This window comes from Gavialis gangeticus, unplaced genomic scaffold, assembly GCF_001723915.1.
Source record: "Gavialis gangeticus isolate Ggan-Ray unplaced genomic scaffold, GavGan_comp1, whole genome shotgun sequence".
NCBI lineage: Eukaryota > Metazoa > Chordata > Crocodylia > Gavialidae > Gavialis > Gavialis gangeticus.
This window is the reverse complement of record NW_017729032.1, coordinates 149,463,062-149,486,375: the sequence shown is the minus strand read 5'-3', so window position 1 is coordinate 149,486,375 and position 23,314 is coordinate 149,463,062. Positions and strand designations below refer to the sequence as shown.

General features: G+C 41.8%; 1 protein-coding gene across 1 annotated transcript in view; it reads left to right on the top strand.

Moving 5' to 3' along the window:
- The window catches only part of IL18RAP (interleukin 18 receptor accessory protein), a 25,090-nt gene extending 2,864 nt beyond the window's left edge, over positions 1-22,226 (top strand). The window contains exons 2-11 of the mRNA XM_019525620.1: positions 2,943-3,065; positions 4,495-4,762; positions 4,873-5,047; positions 5,901-6,075; positions 6,577-6,645; positions 6,931-7,054; positions 12,455-12,609; positions 15,065-15,202; positions 16,942-17,112; positions 20,740-22,226. Of these exons, the coding sequence (XP_019381165.1) occupies positions 2,951-3,065; positions 4,495-4,762; positions 4,873-5,047; positions 5,901-6,075; positions 6,577-6,645; positions 6,931-7,054; positions 12,455-12,609; positions 15,065-15,202; positions 16,942-17,112; positions 20,740-21,110 (1,761 nt within the window). The 5' untranslated portion in view covers positions 2,943-2,950 and the 3' untranslated portion in view covers positions 21,111-22,226. The remainder of the gene's footprint in view (positions 1-2,942; positions 3,066-4,494; positions 4,763-4,872; positions 5,048-5,900; positions 6,076-6,576; positions 6,646-6,930; positions 7,055-12,454; positions 12,610-15,064; positions 15,203-16,941; positions 17,113-20,739) is intronic.
- The last annotated feature ends 1,088 nt before the right edge of the window (positions 22,227-23,314 follow it).

Below are 23,314 nucleotides of genomic sequence, written 5' to 3'. Positions count from 1 at the left end.
CCCCCCCCCCCCCCCCCCGAGCCTCTGCCAGTTGGTGCTGAGTGGTGGGGCTGCTGCAAAATGCCTGTGAAATGAACTCTGTGCACCACAAGTGGGCCATGAAAAACCCCGTGTTTTGCCACAGTTTAGGTAGGTCCCTACAGATAGCCACCATGGCCACTGACAGATGTGGAAAACAAGACAAAACAGCATTTTACTGAAAGAGGAAGCGTGTTAGTTCAACCCAGTTCTCCAGCATCTGTATAGATCTCATGGTTCAGTGGGGTTTTTTGGCACTTTTATGTAAAGCTAAGTCAATCAGCTATTAGATAAAATCACCCAAAGCCCCTCCTGATCTATACAGACGTTGAGTGAGCTCGTTCAAATGCCTCTTCTGGGCATGTGCTGCACTTAGTGTGGGGGTGTGCTAAGCTGAAGTAAAGTATCGTATTTCTTTTTTTTCACGTCTGTAAGCAGCCTATATAAATAAATGCTAATGAAAAAAGTAAATAAGAATTATGCTGAATGACATGTTGGACATCTAGTGAGACTAATATAATTATAGCAGCAAGGATTGGGAGACTCTTGGGCATACTGCCAACTTGCTTTAATGTGCTTTTTACTGTGTTACTGCTGCAAACCTAGATTTCTATTTTGGTTCAGATAACTCCTCTCCTTGGAACTGGTCCAAGGGGAGCCTAGAAAGAAAGAAACATTAATTTAGACACTGAATGTCACTTTACTGCTCATCTAGATAGGTGGTTTAGATGCAATCAAATAGCTGGTTTAGATGCAAACCCAGGAAATGTAAGGAAGATGGAAATACGAAAATGGAATTTATGCACTTGTACAATTCACTGATAGCAAAGCAGTCGTGTAAGGGCATGTCTCCACTACGCCTGAACATGCTGGGGATTACCGCAACAAAAACATGACCCGCCCATTTGCTCTTGTTCTCCATAACCCAAATACCCTCCAAAACATCATTTGGCATTTTCATTGTTTGGGGCATGGAACCATAACAGAAAACTAAGAGCTTGAGAACAGTGCTTTGTAGACCCTGGAAACATGTCAACAAGTGGCTCTCTTACCTTTTTTGGCATTTGGTGCACGTGGAGAATGCATAGCAGTAGCTGGGAAGGAAGCTGAAGGAAAACAGGCTATGGCTTATGTAAGTAGGCCGTTGAACCTTTCTAACAGTTCCTCTCATGTGGCAATGGGTGATAACCCAAAGAACTTGTAATCAGAGAGTCAGGTGACAGGTTAATGTATGTGGGTATAATTTTAGTGGAACTTTGATTTGCATCAGCTAAAGACCGAGCTGTGGATGACTAATTCAGTGATTCTCAACCAGATCCTCTCAAGGGTGCCACTGGGTGCCATGCAATGTCAGCATGGTTAAGTATGCAAATGGGATTCACTCAGTAAACAGCATTCACAAAAAAAGGAAAACAAAGTAACTTGTTTTTAAATTCAGTGATTTTCAAATAGGAATCCATAGTGTTAAAAACATTCTGAGCTGTTATGGTCTTTCTGAGTTCTTTTGCAACAGAAAACTTGCTCTATTACTTTTTTTTGGTCAAAAAATGAGTGAAAACTTAGTTGGCATTGTCTGAGGGATGCCTTACATCTAAAGAGGGGTACCTTAATTCTAAAAAGGTTGAGAACCCTTTTTGGACATGTCCAGACGAGTGTGCACATGCCTGTTGCGGCACCTCAAAGCAGTTTGAGATGCCACAAGGGGTGGGGAGAGCAGCAGCGTGTGGCGTGCAGCAGAGGACCCTCCCCCTTGTGGGGGGCAGGCAGCAACAGCAGCAGCCCAAGGCAGGAAGGGGAGCGGCCAGTTTACCCCCAAAAGCTCTGAGAATAAGCCAACAACTAGCAATAGCCAGAGGCACTAAGGGGTGTGGCCATCTTCTCCACAGAAGCTCCTGAGACTAAGCTTGCAGCAGCAGCAGCCTGGGCCAGCAAGGGGCATGGCCAAGTTCCTCCCAGAGGCTCCTCTCTGAGAAGCTCCTGAGAGCAAGTAGCCCTGAGTTGCTTGTCAGAGCAGCTATTTATACAGGTGCTGGTCCCAGCCTCCAACTCCCCCTGGCTGCAGATCTGGGAGGAGCTGGGCAGGATCAGTTTGCCCCGGGTGGCACAACTTGCCCCACACCAAAGTGTATGTTCAGGCACACGTGCTGTGGCAAAAATCCCTGGCACAAATTTGTGCTGTTCGTGTGTGGATGCACCCCAGTGGTTTAATCGGTGCTGGATTCATAATGGGGATTCAGTCAGGAGAAGTCTGTCTGCCTGAACTAAGCATGCAGCTACAGAAGTGATGCATTTGTAAAACTGACTTTCCATCTTTATTTCTATGTAGGGCGTGTTTGAATTAAGTTTTTGTATATATTCTCCACTTCCTAGTTGTGTACAGTGATATGTTTTAGAAACCCATTACAAGTAACAACTTCTAAAAAAGAGCTGTCTCGGTGAAACAGCCCCAAATTTTTATTATTGCAGTTTTGTGTTTGGAATAGTAATCTAAAACCAGTGCCGGATTTAGGCACAAACTATAGCGTAGGGCCTCACACTAAGAGGGGCCTCTAAGCATTGGCTGCTGGACCGGAAGTGACTGTGGACTGGCAAACCGCAGCCCTACAGAGCCAGGCGGAGAGGCCACAACTCCTCCTGCAGGACCCGCAGCAGCTGTGGTTCAGGTTTGGCCCACCCTCACACCTGGGGGGTGGAAGTAAGTTTACCTGTGTTCTGCCTGAAATTCTGGCAGCGGGACTCTGTGGTTTGCTGGCCACGGCCGCTTCTGGTCTGCAGTTTGCTGGGCCGTGGCATGGAAAGTTTGAGAACCCCTAGTTAAGGGCCCCACCCTGTCATAATCCAGCCCTGTCTAAAACAATTACTTCTTAGTTTAGTCTAATGTGGATTATTGTTCAAAGCAAATGCGTGTTTTTTCTTTTCTACAGCAAAGAAGATGCTATTTATGCAGAACGTCTCTGATTATCAACCGAAGTCCGAAAAGAAACCAATGCTTACTTTTTGTTGGATCCTGCTTTTATTGATCAGCAAAGCTGAGTTCAGCCTGTTGGGTAAGGAACTGTGGGCTTTCTGCTGTAAGGATCTAAACAGGGCTTATGTGGAAATTAGGTGCCAAAGGTCCAAAGAATAATTCAGACAGGACCTGCTTCAACAGGCCCAAAACTCCATAGGTGCCTAAGTTGATTTAGTGCCTCTATTTGGGCCTCAACAGTTCCCTAAGTCAATGTTTCCTAACCTTTTCCAGGCCAAGGCACACTTAAAATTTTTTTAAGGCAGGGGCAGGCAATTATTTCAGGTGGAGGGCTGCTTACTGAGTTTTGGCAAGGCATCGAGGGCTGCATGACAGGCAGCCAGGGGCAGATAAATATTCATTTCCTAAATTTTTTAGGAGCCCTATGGGCCGGATAGAATGGCCTGGTGGGCCACATCTGGCCCATGGGCCGCATTTTGCCCACCCTTGTGTTAAGGCATTCTCCATCCTCATACCTATTGCAGCTCATTGCCATGATAAAATTTCATGGCACACCTGTTCATTTCTGATGGCACACTTTTGTGCCGTGGCACGCTGGTTGGGAAACGCTGCCCTAAGTACCTACACTTCAGCTTTTGAGCACATTCAGAAGTGAGCCAGTTTGCTCACTGAGGCACCTGTCTTGTGGGGTGGTGAAGATCCCAGACAGATCTGACCTGTTATACATTCTAAGAGTGCACACACAATTCCAACTAGCATCATTCAACTAAAAACCCTGACTGGTTGTGGTAGCACCTGTTGTTTGCACAGTTGCCTAGTGGTTATAACATGCGCCCAGGTAGTCAGAGATCTGGGTTCTATCCCCTTCTTAGGCTGAGCAGACTCAAATCAATGTTTCTTACTTCTCAAGAAAGTAACTTACACCAAGTTGGGTAAGAGCACCCTCAACTCCTCCTGTTGAAGTTGGGCCACTGAACACACCTAAGAATGCAGAGTGAGAGACCAAGGGGAAATGTGATTGTAGCTAATGATAAGGACACTTTCCTTGGGGAGAGGGAATTCTTGGTTCCAACTCCTGCTGCCAGGATGGTTTGCATGTTTTACATTAGATAGTCATTGAATAAAAACAAGTAATCCTCCTGAATGCCTCTTAGACAGGGTGAAATCTAGCTAAACCAATAATGGTAAAGATGCTTTGAGTAAATTCATCCACAGCTCATGCTCATGAAGCAGAAGACAGGACAACCTCTGCCATTGCTCTGTGACTTTGAAATAAATATGCCAATAAAATCCAAAGAGTTGCAAGCTATTAGGCTGTGTTTAAAGACTTATAGCAACTCCTCGTCTGGTGACACTAGAATTGTCTTTAGTAGACCTGTGCCAATCTAGTTTTATTGTTAAAAAGATAAAATTCCATTATGGAATATTCACAGCTCTTTTTCTCCTTAATGATGTTTTCCTGTGTTCTTGTTGGATTACTCTGATATTTTTGTTATCCTTCCTTTCAGGATGTCTTCACAAAGAATTTGAAAAACATTACCGTGCAATTAATAATAAGGAAATGGTCTTACAATGCCCTGTACCATTTCAAAGCTACACCCACATTTTCAACAACTCACTTTTATATAAAAAGAAAGTTGTATGGTTCCGGCAACAAAAAGGAGAACTGCTGGAGGTTATTGGAAAGGAAAGCACTAATCCCACTCAAGAAGGGAATGCACTTTGGTTCAAACCAATAAGAAATAATGACTCAGGAATATATATTTGTAAGATAAGGTATACCACTATGACAATGAATTTTTCATTGATTTCTAAAATGCTCTTCTGGTATGATATCTTGAATATTTTAACTTGTTTTTCTCTCTTTTTTTTTCTGTGCTATGCAGGGAAGAAGTCTCATGTTTCAAAATTATCATAAAGGTTGAAGCAAAGAGTCAGGCAAGGTGTTTGGATTATGGGACAAATACACTGTCTCTCATCACTGGAAAGGGGGATTCAATTTCTTGTCCTGGGCTAAAATGTTACAGTCATTTAAACAGATCACAGGTGACATGGTTCAAGGTAACAGATGCTTCCTTCTAAGCACATTCAGAACAGAACCCAGTGCAGTTACAATTCTAGGCTGAATTCTGGATTTACATACATTTGCTCACAACTTCTGCTATAGCCAATAGTAATTACGCTTAACAATCTGAAGACAGAATTTTGATTTTCCTATATTTTAATGACTTATAATTATGAGTTGAGTAGGAACTAGATTTTCCATTTCACCAGGAATATTATGATTTAGATTTTCTTTTTTTGGCCCCATACCAAAGCAGAATAGAAACAAACAAATCTAAAGTGTCCCATGCAACAAACATTTTGAGAATAAACTTATTTGGGGTTTATAGAAATATTTTTTTTTCTAAAATAGAAAAACTTTATATGTAAGAAAAAATGTAACAGTGAATTTTGCTTTGAAAAGTTTTTTTTTTAATGAAAGACTGACATCTATTAAAAAATGTCCAAACATGCCCAGATGCACAAGTCCATTGTTTCAATTCAAGTTCCTGTGAAACAGTCAAGGTAAAATGTTTCATGGTAAAATGGCCTCCCAAAGGAGTGGCCAACCTGTGGCACACATGCCACAAGTGGCATGGGCAGCCTCTGTGTCTAGCACACAGCATTTGGGGAGGAGAACAAGGAGAACATCAGCAGGTAGGACAGGGAGCAGAATGCGGAGCACCAGATTGCAATACTGAAGTGTAAAAAGATAATTTAATAGTCCTTATTCCATTTCAGGTTAATTGAGATTTTTTTATGCATCTTTAATCCAGGAAAACTGATTGAAATGGAATGTAAAGTCCTACTTGGCTATGAAAGAGACTTCATGTATATATAAATAATATTTTTTTCTTTGTTTTTTCTTTAGAATGGAAAATTACTAACAGAGAAGGCATTTAGACTAAGTCTAAAACTTAAGGGTGATAAAATCAACTTGCTTACCATCTATGACAAAGATGCTGGTGTGTATGTATGTGATTACATGTTATTCATCAATAATACCAGATGGACAATGAGAACAGTAGTTAAAGTGAATGTCATTGGTGAGTAATATATCAACTCAAAATAATAAAATATCTGAATGCACATTTATTTTTGTCAGTAAGTTAGATCATCTTTTCTTCCCCAGAATGTTTGACTTTTTTACTTACATTTTCATGCTGAAAATCTAGCTATCGCTCACCCTCTCGTGTGTTGTCCTCTACTGTAACTTACTTTTGTGACCAAGCCTGTCTCCTTATCCCCTCCACAATTGCTGTTAGCAATTTGCCTCACTGTCTGAAGAAACATTTGGGATAAGCTAAGAACGTTCAGACAGGCCGTCAGTTTGACTAGCTACCCATATACAGAGATTGCTGTTAATATTGATGGCCTTTGGAAAAGCCTTCAGTGTTCAGTGATAATATACACCATACTACTGTGCTGTAATCTAGAATAATGAATACAAGATCAGAATTCTTGGATTTGCCATAAACTAAGATCTTTTCATTTCAAATAATGTAGCAATAATCATCATTACAATTTATTATTCCTTCATTTTGCAGCACCAAATACCATCTATGCACCAAACATATTGTCTCCCAAGGGTGTGAAGATCCTTGAAGTAGAACTTGGTATGATGGATTTTGTTGTTGTTGGTGTTGTGGTTGTCTTTCTGGCCCAAAAGATTTGAATGGCATATCAATATGCTGTATGATAAATGCGTTTTGTTCCCATGGTTTCCACTGTTTTATATAGATCGCAAATCAATAAACTCAAATATCTTATTGGTAGTACATTCCTTTATTGTCATCAGTGGGGAAAATAGACACTTCTTTGTATTACAGTCCTTTTTCCATTTCAGGTTAATAGAGACTTCTCTGCATTTCATTTTTTGTGTTTTTTTTTTTTTAATCCAGGAAAACCAATTGAAATGGAATGCAAAGTCCAATTTGGCTATGAAAGAGACTTCACACCTATGATAACATGGAGCAGACACAGCCAAGAAGGAAAAAGTGAGGAACTTGAACAGAAGCAAATAAGGTGAACAAATATAATGCCTTGAATAAAGTGTAAATAAATGACAAAAATCTTCCATAACTGCTACTTCTAATATGTTCTCATCTGAAAACACTGAAAGAGCACTAACAAATATCGGTCACTTTAAGAAAATTCTATTGACTAGCACTGAAGATTTTTATACTTGCATACACATATTACACATTAATGTGTGGGTGTATAAGATGCACACAGTCATGTATACATGTGCAAGGTACATACATAAATTCACACACATTTCTTTACTTTCTAACATATTTATGTGTATTCATGCTGTATTACATATACATATAGATATGGGTGTGTGTCTATATTAAAAGAACATTAAGGGTGCATCTACACATGATGCTACATTGCCATAACAACACACTATGGTGATGTAGTATTTGTAGGCATCTATACATGACAAGCGGCTACATCGCCGTAGCAATGTGCTTCCTCTGATATACTGCACTGCTATGGTGAAGTAGCTGCTAAAAATAACCATGTGCTGCATGTGCTACATAGTATAGGCTATTACAGTGCTGTGATTTAGTACTGCCAAAAGTACTTTCTAAATCACAGCACCATAACAACATCACTATAGTGGCACGTGTAGACGCACCCTAAGGTTGCAAAGTCACGTCCTCTGTGTTATGAAAAGGCAGAATTAATATTGCCTGTGTAACCTTAATTCCTTCCCCTTGTGCCTATGCACTATGATCTCATCTTTAATTCATAGAGTCATAGAAGTTAGGGGCTGGAAGGGACCTCGCAAGATCATCAGGTCCATCCTCCTGATCTAAGGCAGGAAAGACTGCTGAGGTCAGATGACTCCAGCAAGGTGTGCATACAGTTGTCCATGGGAGGTGACTGTGCCACCTCTGGAGGGAGTCTGTTCCAGACTCTGGACACACAAACTGTAAAGATTTTCCTTATGTCTAATTTGAAGTCATCTGCTATCAGTTTATGGCCATTATTCTTTTTAGTCTTTCCCTGGGGTGCCTTGGTGAACAGATGTTCTCCTTGCCCCTGATGTTCACCACTTATTTACTTAAAGGCTGCCACCAAGTCCCCCCTGAGTCTTCTCTTTTCCAGGCTGGACAGTCACGTGTCCTTCAGCCTTTCCTCATGCGGTCTATTCTCCAGACCTCTAATCATTCATGTGGCCCTCCTTTGGACTCTTTCCAGCTTCTCAACGTCCCTCTTGAGATGTGGCATCCAGAACTGGACACGGTTCTCCAGCTGCCACCTTACCAATGCTGAGTAGAGCAGGAGGATGACATCCTTAATCTTGCTTGTGATGCATTAGTTGATGCATGCCAGGGTGTTTGTTTGGCTGACTATAGCATTGCATTGGTGGCTCATGTCCGTATTCCGGTTGATCATGACCCCCCAGGTCTCTTTCATTTGTGCTGCTGGCTAGTGTAGCACCACTGAGCCTGTACGTGTGTTGTGGATTATTTCTCCCTAGGTGGAGCACTTTACATTTCTTGGTGTTAAACATCATCAGGTTTAGATCCACTTACTTTACAAGCCTGTCCAGGTCAGCCTGTATCCTCAGCCTGTCTTCCAGCATTATTGTACTCCCCTAAAACTTGGTATTTTCCGTGAACTTTGCCAATACGCTTTCCACACCCGTATCCAAATCATTGATGAAAATGTTGAAAAGCATTGGTCTGAATACTGAGCCTTGGGAGACACCACTGGTCACCTTTTACCATGTTGACTCCATTCCGTCTGTTAACACTCTCTGGGTTCAAGCTCAAAGCCAGTTTCCCAGTCACCAGGCCATTAAGTTGTTGAGGCCCCAGTTTCTCAATTTAACCATGAGGACATTGTGGGAGACCAAGTCAAAGGCCTTTATGAAATCCAAGTATATGATGTTGATCCCATCTCCCTTATACAGGTGGTGAGATACCTGATGGTAGAAGATGATGAGGCTGGTCGGGCATGACTTGCCTGCAACACAGCCATGTTGGCTGTCTTTTAGAATACTGCCTTCTGTTAGCCTATCACTGATGGATTCTTTGATAAATTTTTCCAGGATTTTTCCAGGGTTTGAGATCAGACTAATTGGCCTATAATTCCCTGAGTTCTCCTTCCTTCATTTCTTGAAGATAGAGACCACACTGACCCTCTTCCAGTCTTCTGGGACCTCACCGGATTGCCATGAGTTCTCAAATAGCTTTGCCATCAGTTGTGCAATGACTTAGCCAGTTCTTTCAGCACTATTGGGTGTAGGTCAGTTGGTCCTGCTGAATTGTAAATATCCAGCCTCTCTAGATATTCCCTCATAAAGTCTTTGCTGATTGTAGGTGGGTGATCATCCCCACCTTGTCCATCCTGCTTCCTGTCAGACAAGTTAAAATTCTTGGTCTGGTGGAATACCGATGTGAAGTATTTATTTAGGAGTTTGGTTTTCTCTTGAGTGTCAGTTGTCAGCTGTCCAACTGGGTTCAGTAAGGGTCCTACATTTCCCCCCGCCTTTTTTTCTGCTTCCAACGTATCTAAAGAAGGACTTTTTATTGTCTTTGATTCCTGTTGAGTTTGTATTTGTTTCTGCCTTTGCTTTTCTAATCTGCTCCCTACTGGTGCAGGCCATTCCTGTGTACTCCTCCTTGGGGGTAATTCCCAGCTTTCATCTCTTATAGGCTTTCTCCTTTTGTTTTCAAGATCTCCATGACCTCTCTATTGAGCCAGGGGGGTCTCTGAGCCCTTTTGCTACCTTTCTTATGAACAGGAATGAACCTCCTGTGTGCTCCATCGGATCATGGTTCCACAGGGCCTTATCCATCAATCTCCTAAGCCTGTAGAAGTCAGCTTTCCTAAAATAATGGATGGTGAAAGTGATCATCTCGTGGTCACTGTCACCTAGATTACCCTCAATCCTCAGGTTACCCACTAGATCATCCTCTTTGTCCAAAACCAAATCCAGGAGTGCTTTTTCCCTGGTTGGCCCATATACTTCTGGAGTCAAATAGAGCTCCTCAGTGCAAGTGAGGAAGCTAAATGACCACTCGGGTTCAGATCTCGCTGAGTGCTCTTCCCGTGAGATGTCTGGGTAATTATATGATCACATATTATGTTTTCCCTGCCTTATGTGGTAGTTTTTAAATGCCTCTTCCATGAGGTCCTTTTCTTCTTCTCCTTAAATTCCCTGTCTCATGTGCGTCTACATCTTCTAGTTTGTACAACGAATGTGGTGGAGGTGACATTCTACACAACCTTGACTAATAGCTATGACAATCTATTCTGTGCATTAAATAAAGACCAGGTCCTTTGGACCTTGACGGTATCAAATTCTTAAAATGGGCCCTTTATGTGTGATATTACACATTATTAAGTAGCCTTGATTTTAGGTTGAAAAGACAACCTTAATTCAGGCATTTCGTAATTTTTTACTGCTTGACTTTGCAACAGTATTAACAATGTTGTTGTTTCAAAATGGATTTAATGTGTAATTTCACAGGATTTTAGAAAAATGAAATGATCAAAAAAATACTATTACATGGTATTGTATTGGTGCTGACGTGTTCATCAGCAGGGTTGGAATCTTATGATCTACTGCTTGGAGCTCAGTCATTTGAGTTACAAGCATAATGGATAGCAATAGTGGGGTGCCATTCTCTGACAGCCAGAACTGGAGATGGATTGGATATCTTTTACAGTAGATTTCAGAGATATTCGCTTCCAGCTGTGGTGTGGTGAGACTCAGAAATACAGGCTCTTGGAGGGAACAATTCCCCAGCCTTGTCTATCTGTTTTCCCACAGACTAATTATTCATGTCCCATCCTCTAATTCAGGGGTGGGCAAAATGGTGGATTCAGCTGGTTGCCGGGCTCCATTTCCCAGCAGTCCCTGCCCGCATTACTACATCCAGTTTTCATAGAGACTTCAGCAGTGGCAGGGACGTAACAGTGTGGGGCCAGGGTTTTCATGGAGACTGGTCCCAGCAGCACTGGCAGGGCACGCAGGCAGGCAGGGAACTGCTCTGGGGCCGGGGGTGGGATCTTGCGGCAGCGACAGCATAATTTGGAGGCAGGTCAGAGCCATGATCTGCTGCCTACATGCCCCTCCCTGGGAACAGGGCCAAACTAATCCTTTAGTGGGCCCTAGGCAAACAAACTCATGGGCTCCTACTTAATACTGTAAATTTATATTACTTGTTTCACTTAATAATTATAATATGTAAAATAAGCACAATTGGGCCCCTTCTTCACTTAAGACCCTAGGCACGTGCCTAATTTGCCTATGCATTGATCTGGCCCTGCCCAGGGCATGCAGGCAGTGGATTGCAGTTCTGCCCTGACTCCAGGCCATGCTGTCACTGCTGAAAGGTCCTGGTCCTGGAGCAGCTCCCAGCCCAGCCATGTGCTCAGCCAGTGCTGCTGGGGCTGGTCTCCATCGAAACCCTGGCCCGGTCCCAGTCCTGGGGCTTCCATGGAAACTGGCTGCAGCGACATGAGTAGGGGCTGCAGAGAAATGGAGGGTGGGCCAGTCTTTGCCCACCCCTGCTCTAATGTGTCTCTGAGTTGCATCTCTTTTCTATTACTTATCTTGTTCTGGTTTCATTACCTTTGATTACCCTGTCCTAGTTTCTTCTTCTCAATGTTCTCATCCCATTCCAAGACTCCTGGCCCATGTAATCCCAGTTTGGCCCTCTGGACTACCCCTGGTTAGTGTCCTGGGTGCCTTCATATATGCATTATCTGCTTATCCCCTCCCACTCTTAATATGTTCCTCCATCCAGTTCCACCCTCTCTGTCTAACTGTAGCTTCTTATCCAACTTTACTAGCCCTTCTGAAAAACAAGGTATACTGGCTCAAGTGGAGCACCTTATTATACAGGTATTATGCTATAAAGCTTTCATTTCCCAAGATAAACAGAGTATTCTGAATGGAGTAGTTCAGACATCTCTTCACAGCACACTATTGTAGTGTGTAGATGCACCCATCTCACATTTCCCTTATGGCTGTCTCCAGTGTACCAGTTGAAATCTTCAGCATGAAAAAAATCAGTCTGCTTACTGACGTTATATTGGTATATATGGAGATCATCATAAGATCAGAAAAACATTTCCTGGTTTGGCACCTGTACCTACTGAGGCTTTTGCTAACTTCACATCTTATAAAGGTCTCGTAAAGCAAAAGAACACAGTCCCTTCCATTTTAGGTAGGTTCATAAGGATGTGCATAAACTTGAGTACAAGTCAATTGGATATTTTGCCTAATCAATAGTGCTTTTTCTTAACATAAGTATCTTAACATAAGAACATAACATCATCATCATGACCTCAGATGGAAGTTTCATATGAGGCATTTCATACGAATGCAGAAAACATTGCCACCTGTAAATTGTCTAATCAAGGGCTTCTATGAATTATTATTATTTTCCTGTTTAGGGATCAGAAAAATGAATTAGTGGGAGAAACAGTTATTCATATAGCCAAGCTGAGGGAAGTAACTGAAAAGGACCTCAACAGCAACTTCACATGCATTGCTCAGAATTCTGTGGGAAAGTCTACAGGAGTGATCAAGCTAAAAAGAAAGGAAAGAGGTAAATTTTTCTCCTCATTTCTCTTTATCAACACTTCCATTTACCTTTCAGTAAGTCTCAGGCGTTCCTTAAAGCTGAGTGGAAAAAATGGTTCTAAGGACATATCTCCACTAACAGGAATGTGTGTTTCCCCAGGGACAACTAGCAGTGGTACACAATTGTATCACTGCTAGTTGTCCCCGTGCATGCCCCTGCATGCGCACTTTGGTGTGAGCAAATTGCTCTGCGTTGGGGAGGCTGGGGCCAGTAACTGGGCTGGCATCAGCAGCTTTACCTGGTGTCCTGGGGCATCAGTGGCAGTGATCTGGGTGTGTGCAGCCTGGCCGGCACCCAGATCTTGGCTCTGGTTGGCCAGGCTCCAGTTTCTGATGGTGCACACTGCAGCCATGTGCACTGCCCCACTTCTTTCTGCCATGTTTTTTTTAGATACTGGGATTTCCCAGTACCTAATTTTGCTGCCATGCTGCAAATAGGCAACATGGCAAGCAGGTTCACCAGCACAAACTGCACGTTTCCGCTCATGGAGATGTGGACCAAAAGTTAGGAGGGTGTTTCATACCAATAAGTAAGAACCTACTAAATTAATGGCAGAAATGGGCTGTGCAGCCACTCCTTTAATCTTGTAGGTTTCCCTACGCCTCCCACACTGCTGATTGGCAGAGGGGCCCTGCCTGCTCAGTCCTGATTGGCAGGGTTGCAAAAACCAGTTTTCAATATGATGCTGGTTTTGCCTCCTGGCCAGTCAGCAACAAACAGCAAGACCAGTGCAGCCCCTCAGCCAATCAGCTGTGTGGAGGAGTGGGGTACACGGGGGGGACCTGCAAGATTAAAGGAGCTGCTGCACAGCTTATTTCCATTGTGAATTTGATAGGTTCTTACCAGTAAGTCTTCCCTCTTGAAGAAATGGCATGTCTTGAGGGCTGCAGGAGACTAAGTGGAAGAAGAAGGGAAGGGTGGGGGGGAGGAGGGATTACTGTGGGTAGAGAGGTGTGGTTCTTGTAAGTAGCAGAGGGATTTATAAGCAGTTGAAAGTACTGTGTTCCCTCAAACAACAGCATTATTCAAGATTCAGGATTTTTAGTACACTTTTCTTAGTGTGTCTAGCTCAGACAGTTGATTGTAATTGGTGTGAAACTGGCAGACTTCTGGTAATTTCAGCAGAGGCCAAAGACTGAACAAATATGAGAGTGAACCTATCCTCACATTCTGAAAAGGGCTTCCTCTTATTCTCACTGAAAATACATTGGTGGAGAAGTGTAGAACATTTGCAGATTCTTTCCCTGTGCTTTATAGTACCTGTTTGATGGACAACTTTTGGAGGTGTTAATCAGACAATTTTCAAGGCTACTAAATGCCTGTAGATTGTTTGCATTATACCGGTCTGCACTGGCACAGGATGAGGACCGACTGGCTAAGTAGCAGCTCTGCAGAAAAGGACCTGGGGGTTACAGTGGAAAATAAACTAAATATATGTCAACATTGTGCCCTTGTTGCAAAGAAGGCTAATGGCATACTGGGCTGCATCAGGACTGGAGTATTGTGCCCAGTCCCCCACTACACAAAGGATGTAGACAAATTACAGAGAATCCAGCAGATGACAACAAAATGGTGAGGGGACTAGGGCACATGACCAGTGAAGAGAAGCTGAGATAACTGAGTTTATTTAGTCTGGAGAAGAGAAGACTGAGGGGGGCAGCCTTCAACTATGTGAAGGGTGTTTCCAAAGAGAATGGAGCTCATCTGTCCTCAGCGGTGGCAGGTGACAAAACAAGGAGTAATCATCTCAAGTTACACCAAGGGAAGTTTAGGTTAGATATTAGAAAGAACTTTTGTACAAGGAGGGTAGTGAAGCACTGGAACAGGCTACCCAGAGAGATCGTGGAATCTTCATCCTTCGATGTTTCTAAAACCTGGCTAGATGAAGCCCTGGCTGGGATGATCTAGTTGGGGCTGGTCCTGCTTTGAGCAGGGAGTTAGATTAGATGACCTCCTGAGGTCCCTTCCAACCCTAATTTTCTGTGATTCTATGATGGATCTGCTTTTTAAGTAGGGAGACACTAGATATCCTTCTGCATGGGAATTCTACATACTCCGAGAGAGGTAGTTAGCTGTGGTAGTCTGAAATTAGGTAGTCTATAACTTGCAAATCAACCCTGTCTTTTGCGCAGTTCTATGTACTTACGTGGCTGCTAGAGGCAGCTTAAGTCGCAATGTTCAGATATGAACTTGGATCCCATTCCAGACTTCTCTTTGTGTCCGGTTTTGCCATTTTATGGGTCCATAAATTAGATGGACATGTGGCATGTTGCTATTTATGGTACAATTAACATGTTAATCGTGCCAGAAATATAAAGTGTGCCAGGGACCTTAGTCCCATGTCTAGTGTTAGCATTTCTTGCAAATGTTAATATTTTGGAAATCTTGAATTTTGATAGCATTAAATTTATTTTTTCAGTGCATTTCTTATACATCTTATCTGGTCTGATTTCAATGTTACTTGGACTCCTTGTGAGCAGTGCTTTTATTTATCAGCATTGGATTGAAATAGTGCTGATGTACCGAAATTACCTGGTCAAGGATGAAACTATAGGAGGTAAGAAAAACAGAACCAGGGTATGATGTTATTTTATTTCAGTTTTTCTAGTGCCATCTGAAATGCTGGTTAACAGTTTTATGCTTTAAATCATCTGCTGTCTGTGGGCGTGATCCAGATGCCTGTAAAGGCAATGTGGAGCTTCCTACCAGCTTCTGATTCCAGTGAGTGTTGGATCAGGATTTTAGAAAAGCTTGAAAATATAAGGGAAAAGCATATTAAATGACTGACATCTTGCAACAACAGCCCTAATTCAACCATGGAAGAGTAGGAGATAGATTTCTCAGTATTGTTCAGTGAGAGCGGTGAAGTGTCGTTGGTTATGTAATAAGAGTATCCTATAATAATTTTCAGTCTTAGTCTGTGATAAAACCTGAGGACTAGAAATGCACGTGTGTGCAGAGCTGGGTCAGGTTTTGTAGATTCTAATTTCTTTTCTTATCTAATTAAAACAGTTTCTCCAAAAGGTGGTGATGTGTTCCTTTTGGTTACTCGGCAAATCAACCTAGAAGTGTACTTGCAGGAAATCTTTAAAATGTCATCTTAAAAAATAAGCAGAATGTGTTGATCATAAATCAGCATTATCAGTTTTAATTCTATGGTTTAATATTTTTATTGCAGTAATGATGAGGCTTTGGCCAAGTAAAGTCTCTGCAGTTTTAAGTCCTGTGAAGATATATAGTAAATGATAGTTTAGCTTCACAAAGCTTAAAATATAATTTGATATATTGGGGTGGAAGGCCCTGAAGGGATCTTCTCAAAGATACTTTTCTAGCAACAATTACAAATTACTTGTGATTGTGTAACAGGCCTGTCAAACTGGGGAAATGATTGTAGTAAAACAATTTCTTTCCTTTTTAAGAAAACAAGATGTAAAAGTTTTAAATAAGCCCCAAGTCAACCTCCATATCTGTGAGCCTAAATTTGTATGCTTGCACACTTTCTGGAGCTTGCTTGTCTGAATAGGCTAACTCTGGATGAAGTTGTACAAACTGTAGTTGCACACATAAGTTTCCATTACTACTTACTGAGCGTTGAGGCTCACCCAAGATTCCATTAGATACCCATTGCCCAGGGCAGATGATTACAAAATCATTACCTCTTACACAGTGCTCAAACCTGCAATGTATTGGGCGCTCTTGTCCAGTTCAGCAAAGATCTTAAACATGCTTAACTTTCAATATATGAGAAATTCCAAAGACATTAGTGAAGTCAGCATCTTTCAGGACTGAACACACAGTAAGTCTTACTGTTCTGAGCACTAGTTTATGTATTCTTTTCACAGCTCTCTCTGGTTGTCCCATGACCCACCTGACCACATTTAATCTTTACCCTGTTCAACTTTTTACAAAAATGGCTCAGCTTTAAAATGGAAATATCTGTTAATTTCTTAAATATATATGCATACAGCTAAAATGGATGCTACCTAGACTCCTAGAACTTTCTCAAAGCCCTGGGAAAGGTGGTGTCTGGATTTGAAATCCACAGGTTATGTGTCATTCTTTAATGGGAAATTACCTGCGTAAAAAAACTGGATGGCCCTGAAGCTTTGAAACAATGCTTAGATCCAGGCCTGAATTTTGCATCTTGCAATCATTTTGCACATTCAGTTGAATAAGTTACAAACTGTGTATAATGGTAATTCAGCATTAACTGAAATTGTTGGTACTTTAGAAATACATTAGCCAGATAAGATTAGCTACAGGGTTTTAAAAAAAATCATTTAAATTTAATTGTAGATCACAAAGAGTTTGATGCTTTTGTGTCCTATGCGAAAATGAACTCCTTTGGAAGTGATTCCAGTTTTGTCAATGAGGAACAATTTGCCCTGGATGTTCTTCCAGAGGTGTTAGAGAAGAAACATGGATATAAACTGTGTCTCCTTGAAAGGGATATTCTTCCAGGAGGAGGTAAGTTCCTGCCTAACTGGTGAAAATGTGATAAGAATCCCTCCAAATGGTTTTAATTTTCAAAAAAACATATTCATCAAGGATTCAATGATACTGTGTATTGTGTGATTTGATTATGGAGTTTCAGCTCATATGGGGTGGATCCAGAGGGGATTCTGTGGCATGGTCTCAACCCCTGCTCCCCCCTCCCCGCCCCCTTTCAGACCATGGTGAAGCAGCAGCAGCCAAGGACTTTTAATTCCCCCAATCAGGTAAGAATTTTGCCCCTCCTTCCCTTCATGCTCAGCAGTATGCCCTCCCATTTCTATTCCCCTTCCCCACATGTCAGTGCCACTGTCTCTGGCTGCTTTGGGGGTGGGGAGAACTCTAGACCTGCTCTTGCTCCAATCTGCCCACCTCACATGGGGAGCCAGGCTCAGCTTGGGACAGCAACAGTGGTGTCAGCAGGTGGGTTCCTCCTCTTTGCCCAATCCTGCCAGGCCAAGAGTGGGTCCATTGCCACCAGTGCTGCTAAAACCAGCTCCCTATGTAGCCCAGCTGGAGAAAAGCAGGAGCAGCTCTGGGGCTTCTCCCAGGGCAGACAGGTGGAGCAGCAGCAATGGCTGGAGAAGGAAAGGGATGTGCCACAGAGCACGGAGAGAAACAAAGGAAGAACCAAGAGAAAGGAGGGGTGGAATTCTGTAGCTCTGTACTGCCTGTTGCTTGCTTCTGCACCCCCCTTTACAAAGGGACAAAAAGTCAAAAATCATAACAATATATTCTAATATAAAAATATTTTGAAATATTTAATGTTGATGTTATTTTTACAACTTTATGTTATAGTCTATAATAATGTAATAATCAGTTTTTACTTTTCTGTACTTAATATGCCCATCAGCAATGAGATGTGAAATAGGTATGATACAGATGGAAAAGAGTCTTGGTGTAATCCTTCATCCGTGCTTGACTCCAGCTCTGATAATGAACCATTATCCAAGCCATTGCTTAGGACAGTTTCTGTCATTTCATCATGAAGGAGTCTGGCAACACATTTTAATGGGCATCCAAATCTTATCTTTGATAGAGGCTCTCTGATTGAATCAAAGACCTTAATCAGGTCAATGGAGGCCATGTAAAGATCTCAGTGTTGCTTGTGGCACTTCTCCTGCAGCTAAAAAATCATATCTACTGTACCTGAGTGACCTGAAAACACATGGGGATATGGGTAGAATCTACTCAGTGAGGAAGGTGAGTCTCTTGAGGAGAAAGCAGGCAAGGATTTACCCAGCTATGGATAGGAGAACAATACCACAATAATATCTACAATATATTCTATCTCCTTCCTTGAATATTTTAATGATTTTTGGCATCTGTCAGGACATTGGGAATCTGTCTACATTACCAGGTTTTCCAAATAACAATGCAGTTTGTGAAGAGAAGCTCTCTCACCTTGCTTATAAATTTCAGCTGGTATTCCATCAGGACTACACACTTTGTTATTTTCATCTACTGAATGGCTTTTAAGGCCTCTTGATAAACTGGTGGATTTGCAAGGTAGTCCTAATGGGGTGTTGTGGAATGGCTTCAGTAATGTTGTCTTCGACCTAAGAATCCCAGTTCAGGACACTTGCAATTGCTCTTTCCACTATGTCTTGATGGTGGAGCTGTCTTTAAAGAGTGTTATTCCATCCTTGGATCTCAGAGAGAGGGCTTCTTGTGTGCTTGGGCCACAGGTGGCTTTGGTTATGCTGAAGAATCTCCACAGGGCATGGCAAATTTTCTAATCTCTCTTGCTTTGTCCTCCCACTACTTGTTCTTTCACTTTTGAATTTTCCTCTGGCTCTAATGTGGCTATAACTGTCTTGCTTCTGTTTGGAGTTCATGTCACGCTGCCATATTTTGAAGGCTCCCCTGATTTGTCACTGAGCGCTTGAATTTCCCTATCATTCTCATCAGACTAGTCTTGATGTTTCTTTATTGGAGAAGCCTAGGAATTCTTTGCATGCCAGTAGCTTTCTTGAGGCTCTCCTACTGGTTAATGGCATGAAGATCATCAAAGAGGTTGAAGATGATCACTTTTAAATGCTCAATATTGAACCTCTTTCTTGATAGCTTCTTTTGTTTATGCTTTTGTTTTTACACAATGCAAACGGACATGATGATCTGTATCAGCCAATGATCTGTTCAGCCTTCTGCTCAAAAAAGGAAGTCAAACAAAATAAGCTCAGAAATTTTGACCAAACTTAATATTGGCATAGATTGACACAACTCCATTGATCTCTTTGGCCCATAATAAATATCTCTGAAGATACTCTACATAATTTCAATTTTTAAACAAATTAAAGAGATAAAGCATTTGCCCAACAGTTTTCCAAATGTTCGTATAGTTGGTTCTGCCAATTTTCAAAGGTAATATATTTTCAAACTTTGAAGACTTCTTTTTGAGAAAAATTGTCATTTCAAGTACTTTTCATCAGCACTTGCAACTTATACAAGCTTGTATCTAATCACCACATAAATGAGTGAACTCTTAGAGAAATTGCCCAAGGTGCTGAAGAAAGTAGTGGCGTTGATTCAGCAAAAGAAACTCTTTCTTTGCCTGCATGTGCTGCTGAAGGTTGTCTCTCTTGGATGAAACATAAATCAAGGTCATCAACTGGGGTGGTTGAAAATTGGAATTTTAATGGGACAGGAAGTTCCCATATTTCAAAATCTGTTTTCCTCCTCTATCATTTTGAAAAGTCATGACTGTTCTTTTTTTTGCGGAATGGAAAATTCTGAAAAATATTTAGAAATATTGAAACATTTGGTAATTTGGACATTCCTAAATCAAAATATTTTGTTTTTGTTTGGCTAAGTTTGCCATTGAACTGTGTCTCCCACAGCTGCAGCAGTAATTCCTGGGGCCTGAGATTCAAAGGCCTCACGCTCCCATTCTTTAATGGCCAGGTACAATGGATGCATTGGCATGATAGACCATCAATGCATGACTCCAGACAATGTGTCACATTTGTTCAGCCAAAAGGGAGAATATGGCGTAACATCAGAGATGCATATACTCCAGCCACAAAGCCCAATTCATTGGAGAAAATAGGGGGAGGACAAGTCACCTGAAGTAGAAATCCATGGGGAAATCTGACAGCTCAGGCAGACTCAGATTAATTTTTGAGCTGACTCAAAAAAACACCTGACTTAGCTCCACAAAAATGTTTTGGCTCATTTTCCTGATTATTAATTTAAGTAATATGAACCTTTTAATGAAAAAAAAACTGTTATTTCCAAAAGAAAAGAAAAGACCAGAACAGAAAACTGTGTTCAACTCTAGTCGCTTCCAATCTGTATCTATTAAAGAATCTGAAGCATCTGTCACAAAAGTCAGGATACTAGCTCAGGTGACACTGCCAAATGTGCTTAAACAATGACTTCTTAAATTCTCCTGTGGTTTCATTTGTGTCTTCTTCTTTTCTTGCCTTGAATTAAGGGGTTCACCTGTGTACTGTTTAACAGCTGCTGAGTTGTGCTCAAATGCTGGATGCATTTCCAACATTGTTAATATGATTCCTCTATGTTTATATTTGGTTTTTGAAAATGCATAAGGAGCCTATTGGATAAGTAATACATTTCTAATCCCTACTTCTTTTTTTTCAGCTTATACTGATGATGTTGTAACTGCTATTAAACAAAGCAGACGAGCTATAATTATTTTGAGCCCTAGCTATGTCAACGGACCAAGCATTTTTGAACTGCAGGCAGCGGTGAGCTGTGCCTTAGAAGATAGCACAATAAAACTGGTTTTCATTAAGTTCCAGGCTTTCCAAGAGCCAGATTATTTACCTCCAGTGGTGAAGAAAGCTCTTCGGATTTTACCAGTGATTACCTGGAAGCCTTCTAACTGGAATACTCCAAACAAAAAATTCTGGAAAAATATACAATATTATATGCCGGTGAAAAATACTGAAGGGTTGGGGAAAAAACAAACTAAAGGTTTCCTCCAAAGGTTATTCAGCATGGATTATTAATAGCATAAATACCACTGAAGGAAGCCAGCAGACTTAGAAGAACTTCTTATATCAGCAGACCACTAATATAAGATGTGGTTGTCATCTGACTCATTGATAAATCACTACAAAATAGAGTGAAAAGAACTCTTATGATGAGACACGAAAAATGCCATTAGTGAAAATGTATGGCACTTAACACAGCTGTGATATGGACTCGTCTTTAATGTATATATATTCAGATATATAATATTTATTTATTTTAAGCTCATGTCCGTAAATCCTACAGGGGGTGAACTCCCACCATGTTGTTAAATGTTGTACAAACATGAAGTAAAAGAGTATGCTAGAGGAGCTAGCACTCCATGATGTCCTCAGAAAGCCAGATCTTGATTTAGAGGTAATTTGCACTGACTTTTGGGCTTTCTTTGTGTGGAAGAAGCTAAAACTAAATCCGCAGAGATGGGATCTCTTGAAGTATACTCAGCATTTGCCTAGCTCTGCTGTATTAAAAGTCAATGGCCAAACTCCTGTTGACTTCATTGGAGTACAAATGGACAAAAGCTGAGCATATTTGAAAAGTTTAACATTTCCCAAATAGACTGGGTAACACCTGGACTTGAATGAAAACAAGCTTACTGAAGCTTAGTTTAGTTAAAGGGAGGGAAAACTTGTAGGTTGGGGGAAGTAGCTAGAAAATATTCTAGGAAATCCTCAGCACTCAGGAATAAGCTTCTCCCGTTCTACAGATGGGGAGAATCCCAATCTCTGATCCACATATAACTGTTTGTTGAAAACTCAGTAAGGAGAGTCTCCTGGAGTCTTCCTCTCCGTAGAATCACCCATGGGTGGATCTAGGATTTTGAAAAGGGAGTCACACATGGGGCACGTCCACATCAGCGAACATGTGCAGTATGCAGCACCGCAGACTCATCTGCAGTACTACACATCACGTGTGCAGGCATTCCCCCACTGCTGATTTGCAGTGGGGGTGGGGGAGGCAATCCTGGTGCCAAATAAACCCGTGCTTCAAAAAAAGCAGGGTGGTGCCCCTGGTAGCAGTATGTGCTGCCTGAAATCAGAGCCTGGCTGGCCAGAGCCACACTCTGGTTGCTGGTCAGGCTCTCTGCTGCTGGATTGCCACTGCTGGAGCGCCACTGCTGGAGCCCTGGGAGGTCCCCAGGACCTGGGTAGTACTGCTGGGGCCAGCCCAGGTGCCCCCTACTTCATCCAGGGCAACTTGCTGTGTGCCAGAGTACGCATGCACAGGCATTCCCCAGGGACAAGTAGCAGCGGCAAAAGCTATTTGTTCCTCAGGAAACGTGCTCACATATCTGGACTTACCCACAGATTTTTTACAGCACCAACTGAGTCTAATTAGATGGAAATATGGAGTTGGGTATTAACATCTTACTGAAAATACTGAAGCTTGTACCACCTCACTGACACTTCCCTTTATACACTGAACAAGAGCAGAGACCAGCTGGAACGTTATTTTATGGTATCTGAACCCAGGCAACCCAATCATTCTTTGAGTGAGGGAAAGAAAATTCTAACAAGTGTAAAATATTTTACTCATGTGGACACATACATATCATATTGACTTGATTCCCCTGTCCACCAGTCCCCTGAACTTGATAGGTACTATTGGTGGGCAGCAGCCAACATACAGTCAATCAGTTGCATACTGCCAATAAAGCCATATACAAAAGACCCTTTTGTTACAGTTTGGAGACTTATCTTATTTCTGACCATTCCTGGCTTCCTCAAGCACAAGAATTTCCAGTCATAGGTCTCAAACAGATGCTCCTTTGGTATACAATCACATGATTCCCTACTCTCAGGGTATATCTACATAAGACACTGGCTGCGCAATAGCCAAATAATACTGCACAGTAATGTATCGCAGCATTAACAGTGCTAATATGCTACTGCATAGTATTATTAGGCTAGTGTGCAGTAGCATCATTTAAAAGGTGTTTGCTGGCACTACTGCACAGTAACTCTGGTTCCTGCACATTGATTATACAAGTACCAAATAAATACTCAGTAATCACTGTGTAGTAATGTCTTGTGCAGATGCACCCTTAGATGGGACCTTAGTCTGAAGTCCCAAGGTACCATAATTACCTCAGCTGGCCTGTGTTATCTTCAGCACTGAAGTTCTGTTCTCTCCAAGAGCTGTGAGTGGTGGTACCCACTGACCAAGCTGAAAGCTTTGCAAA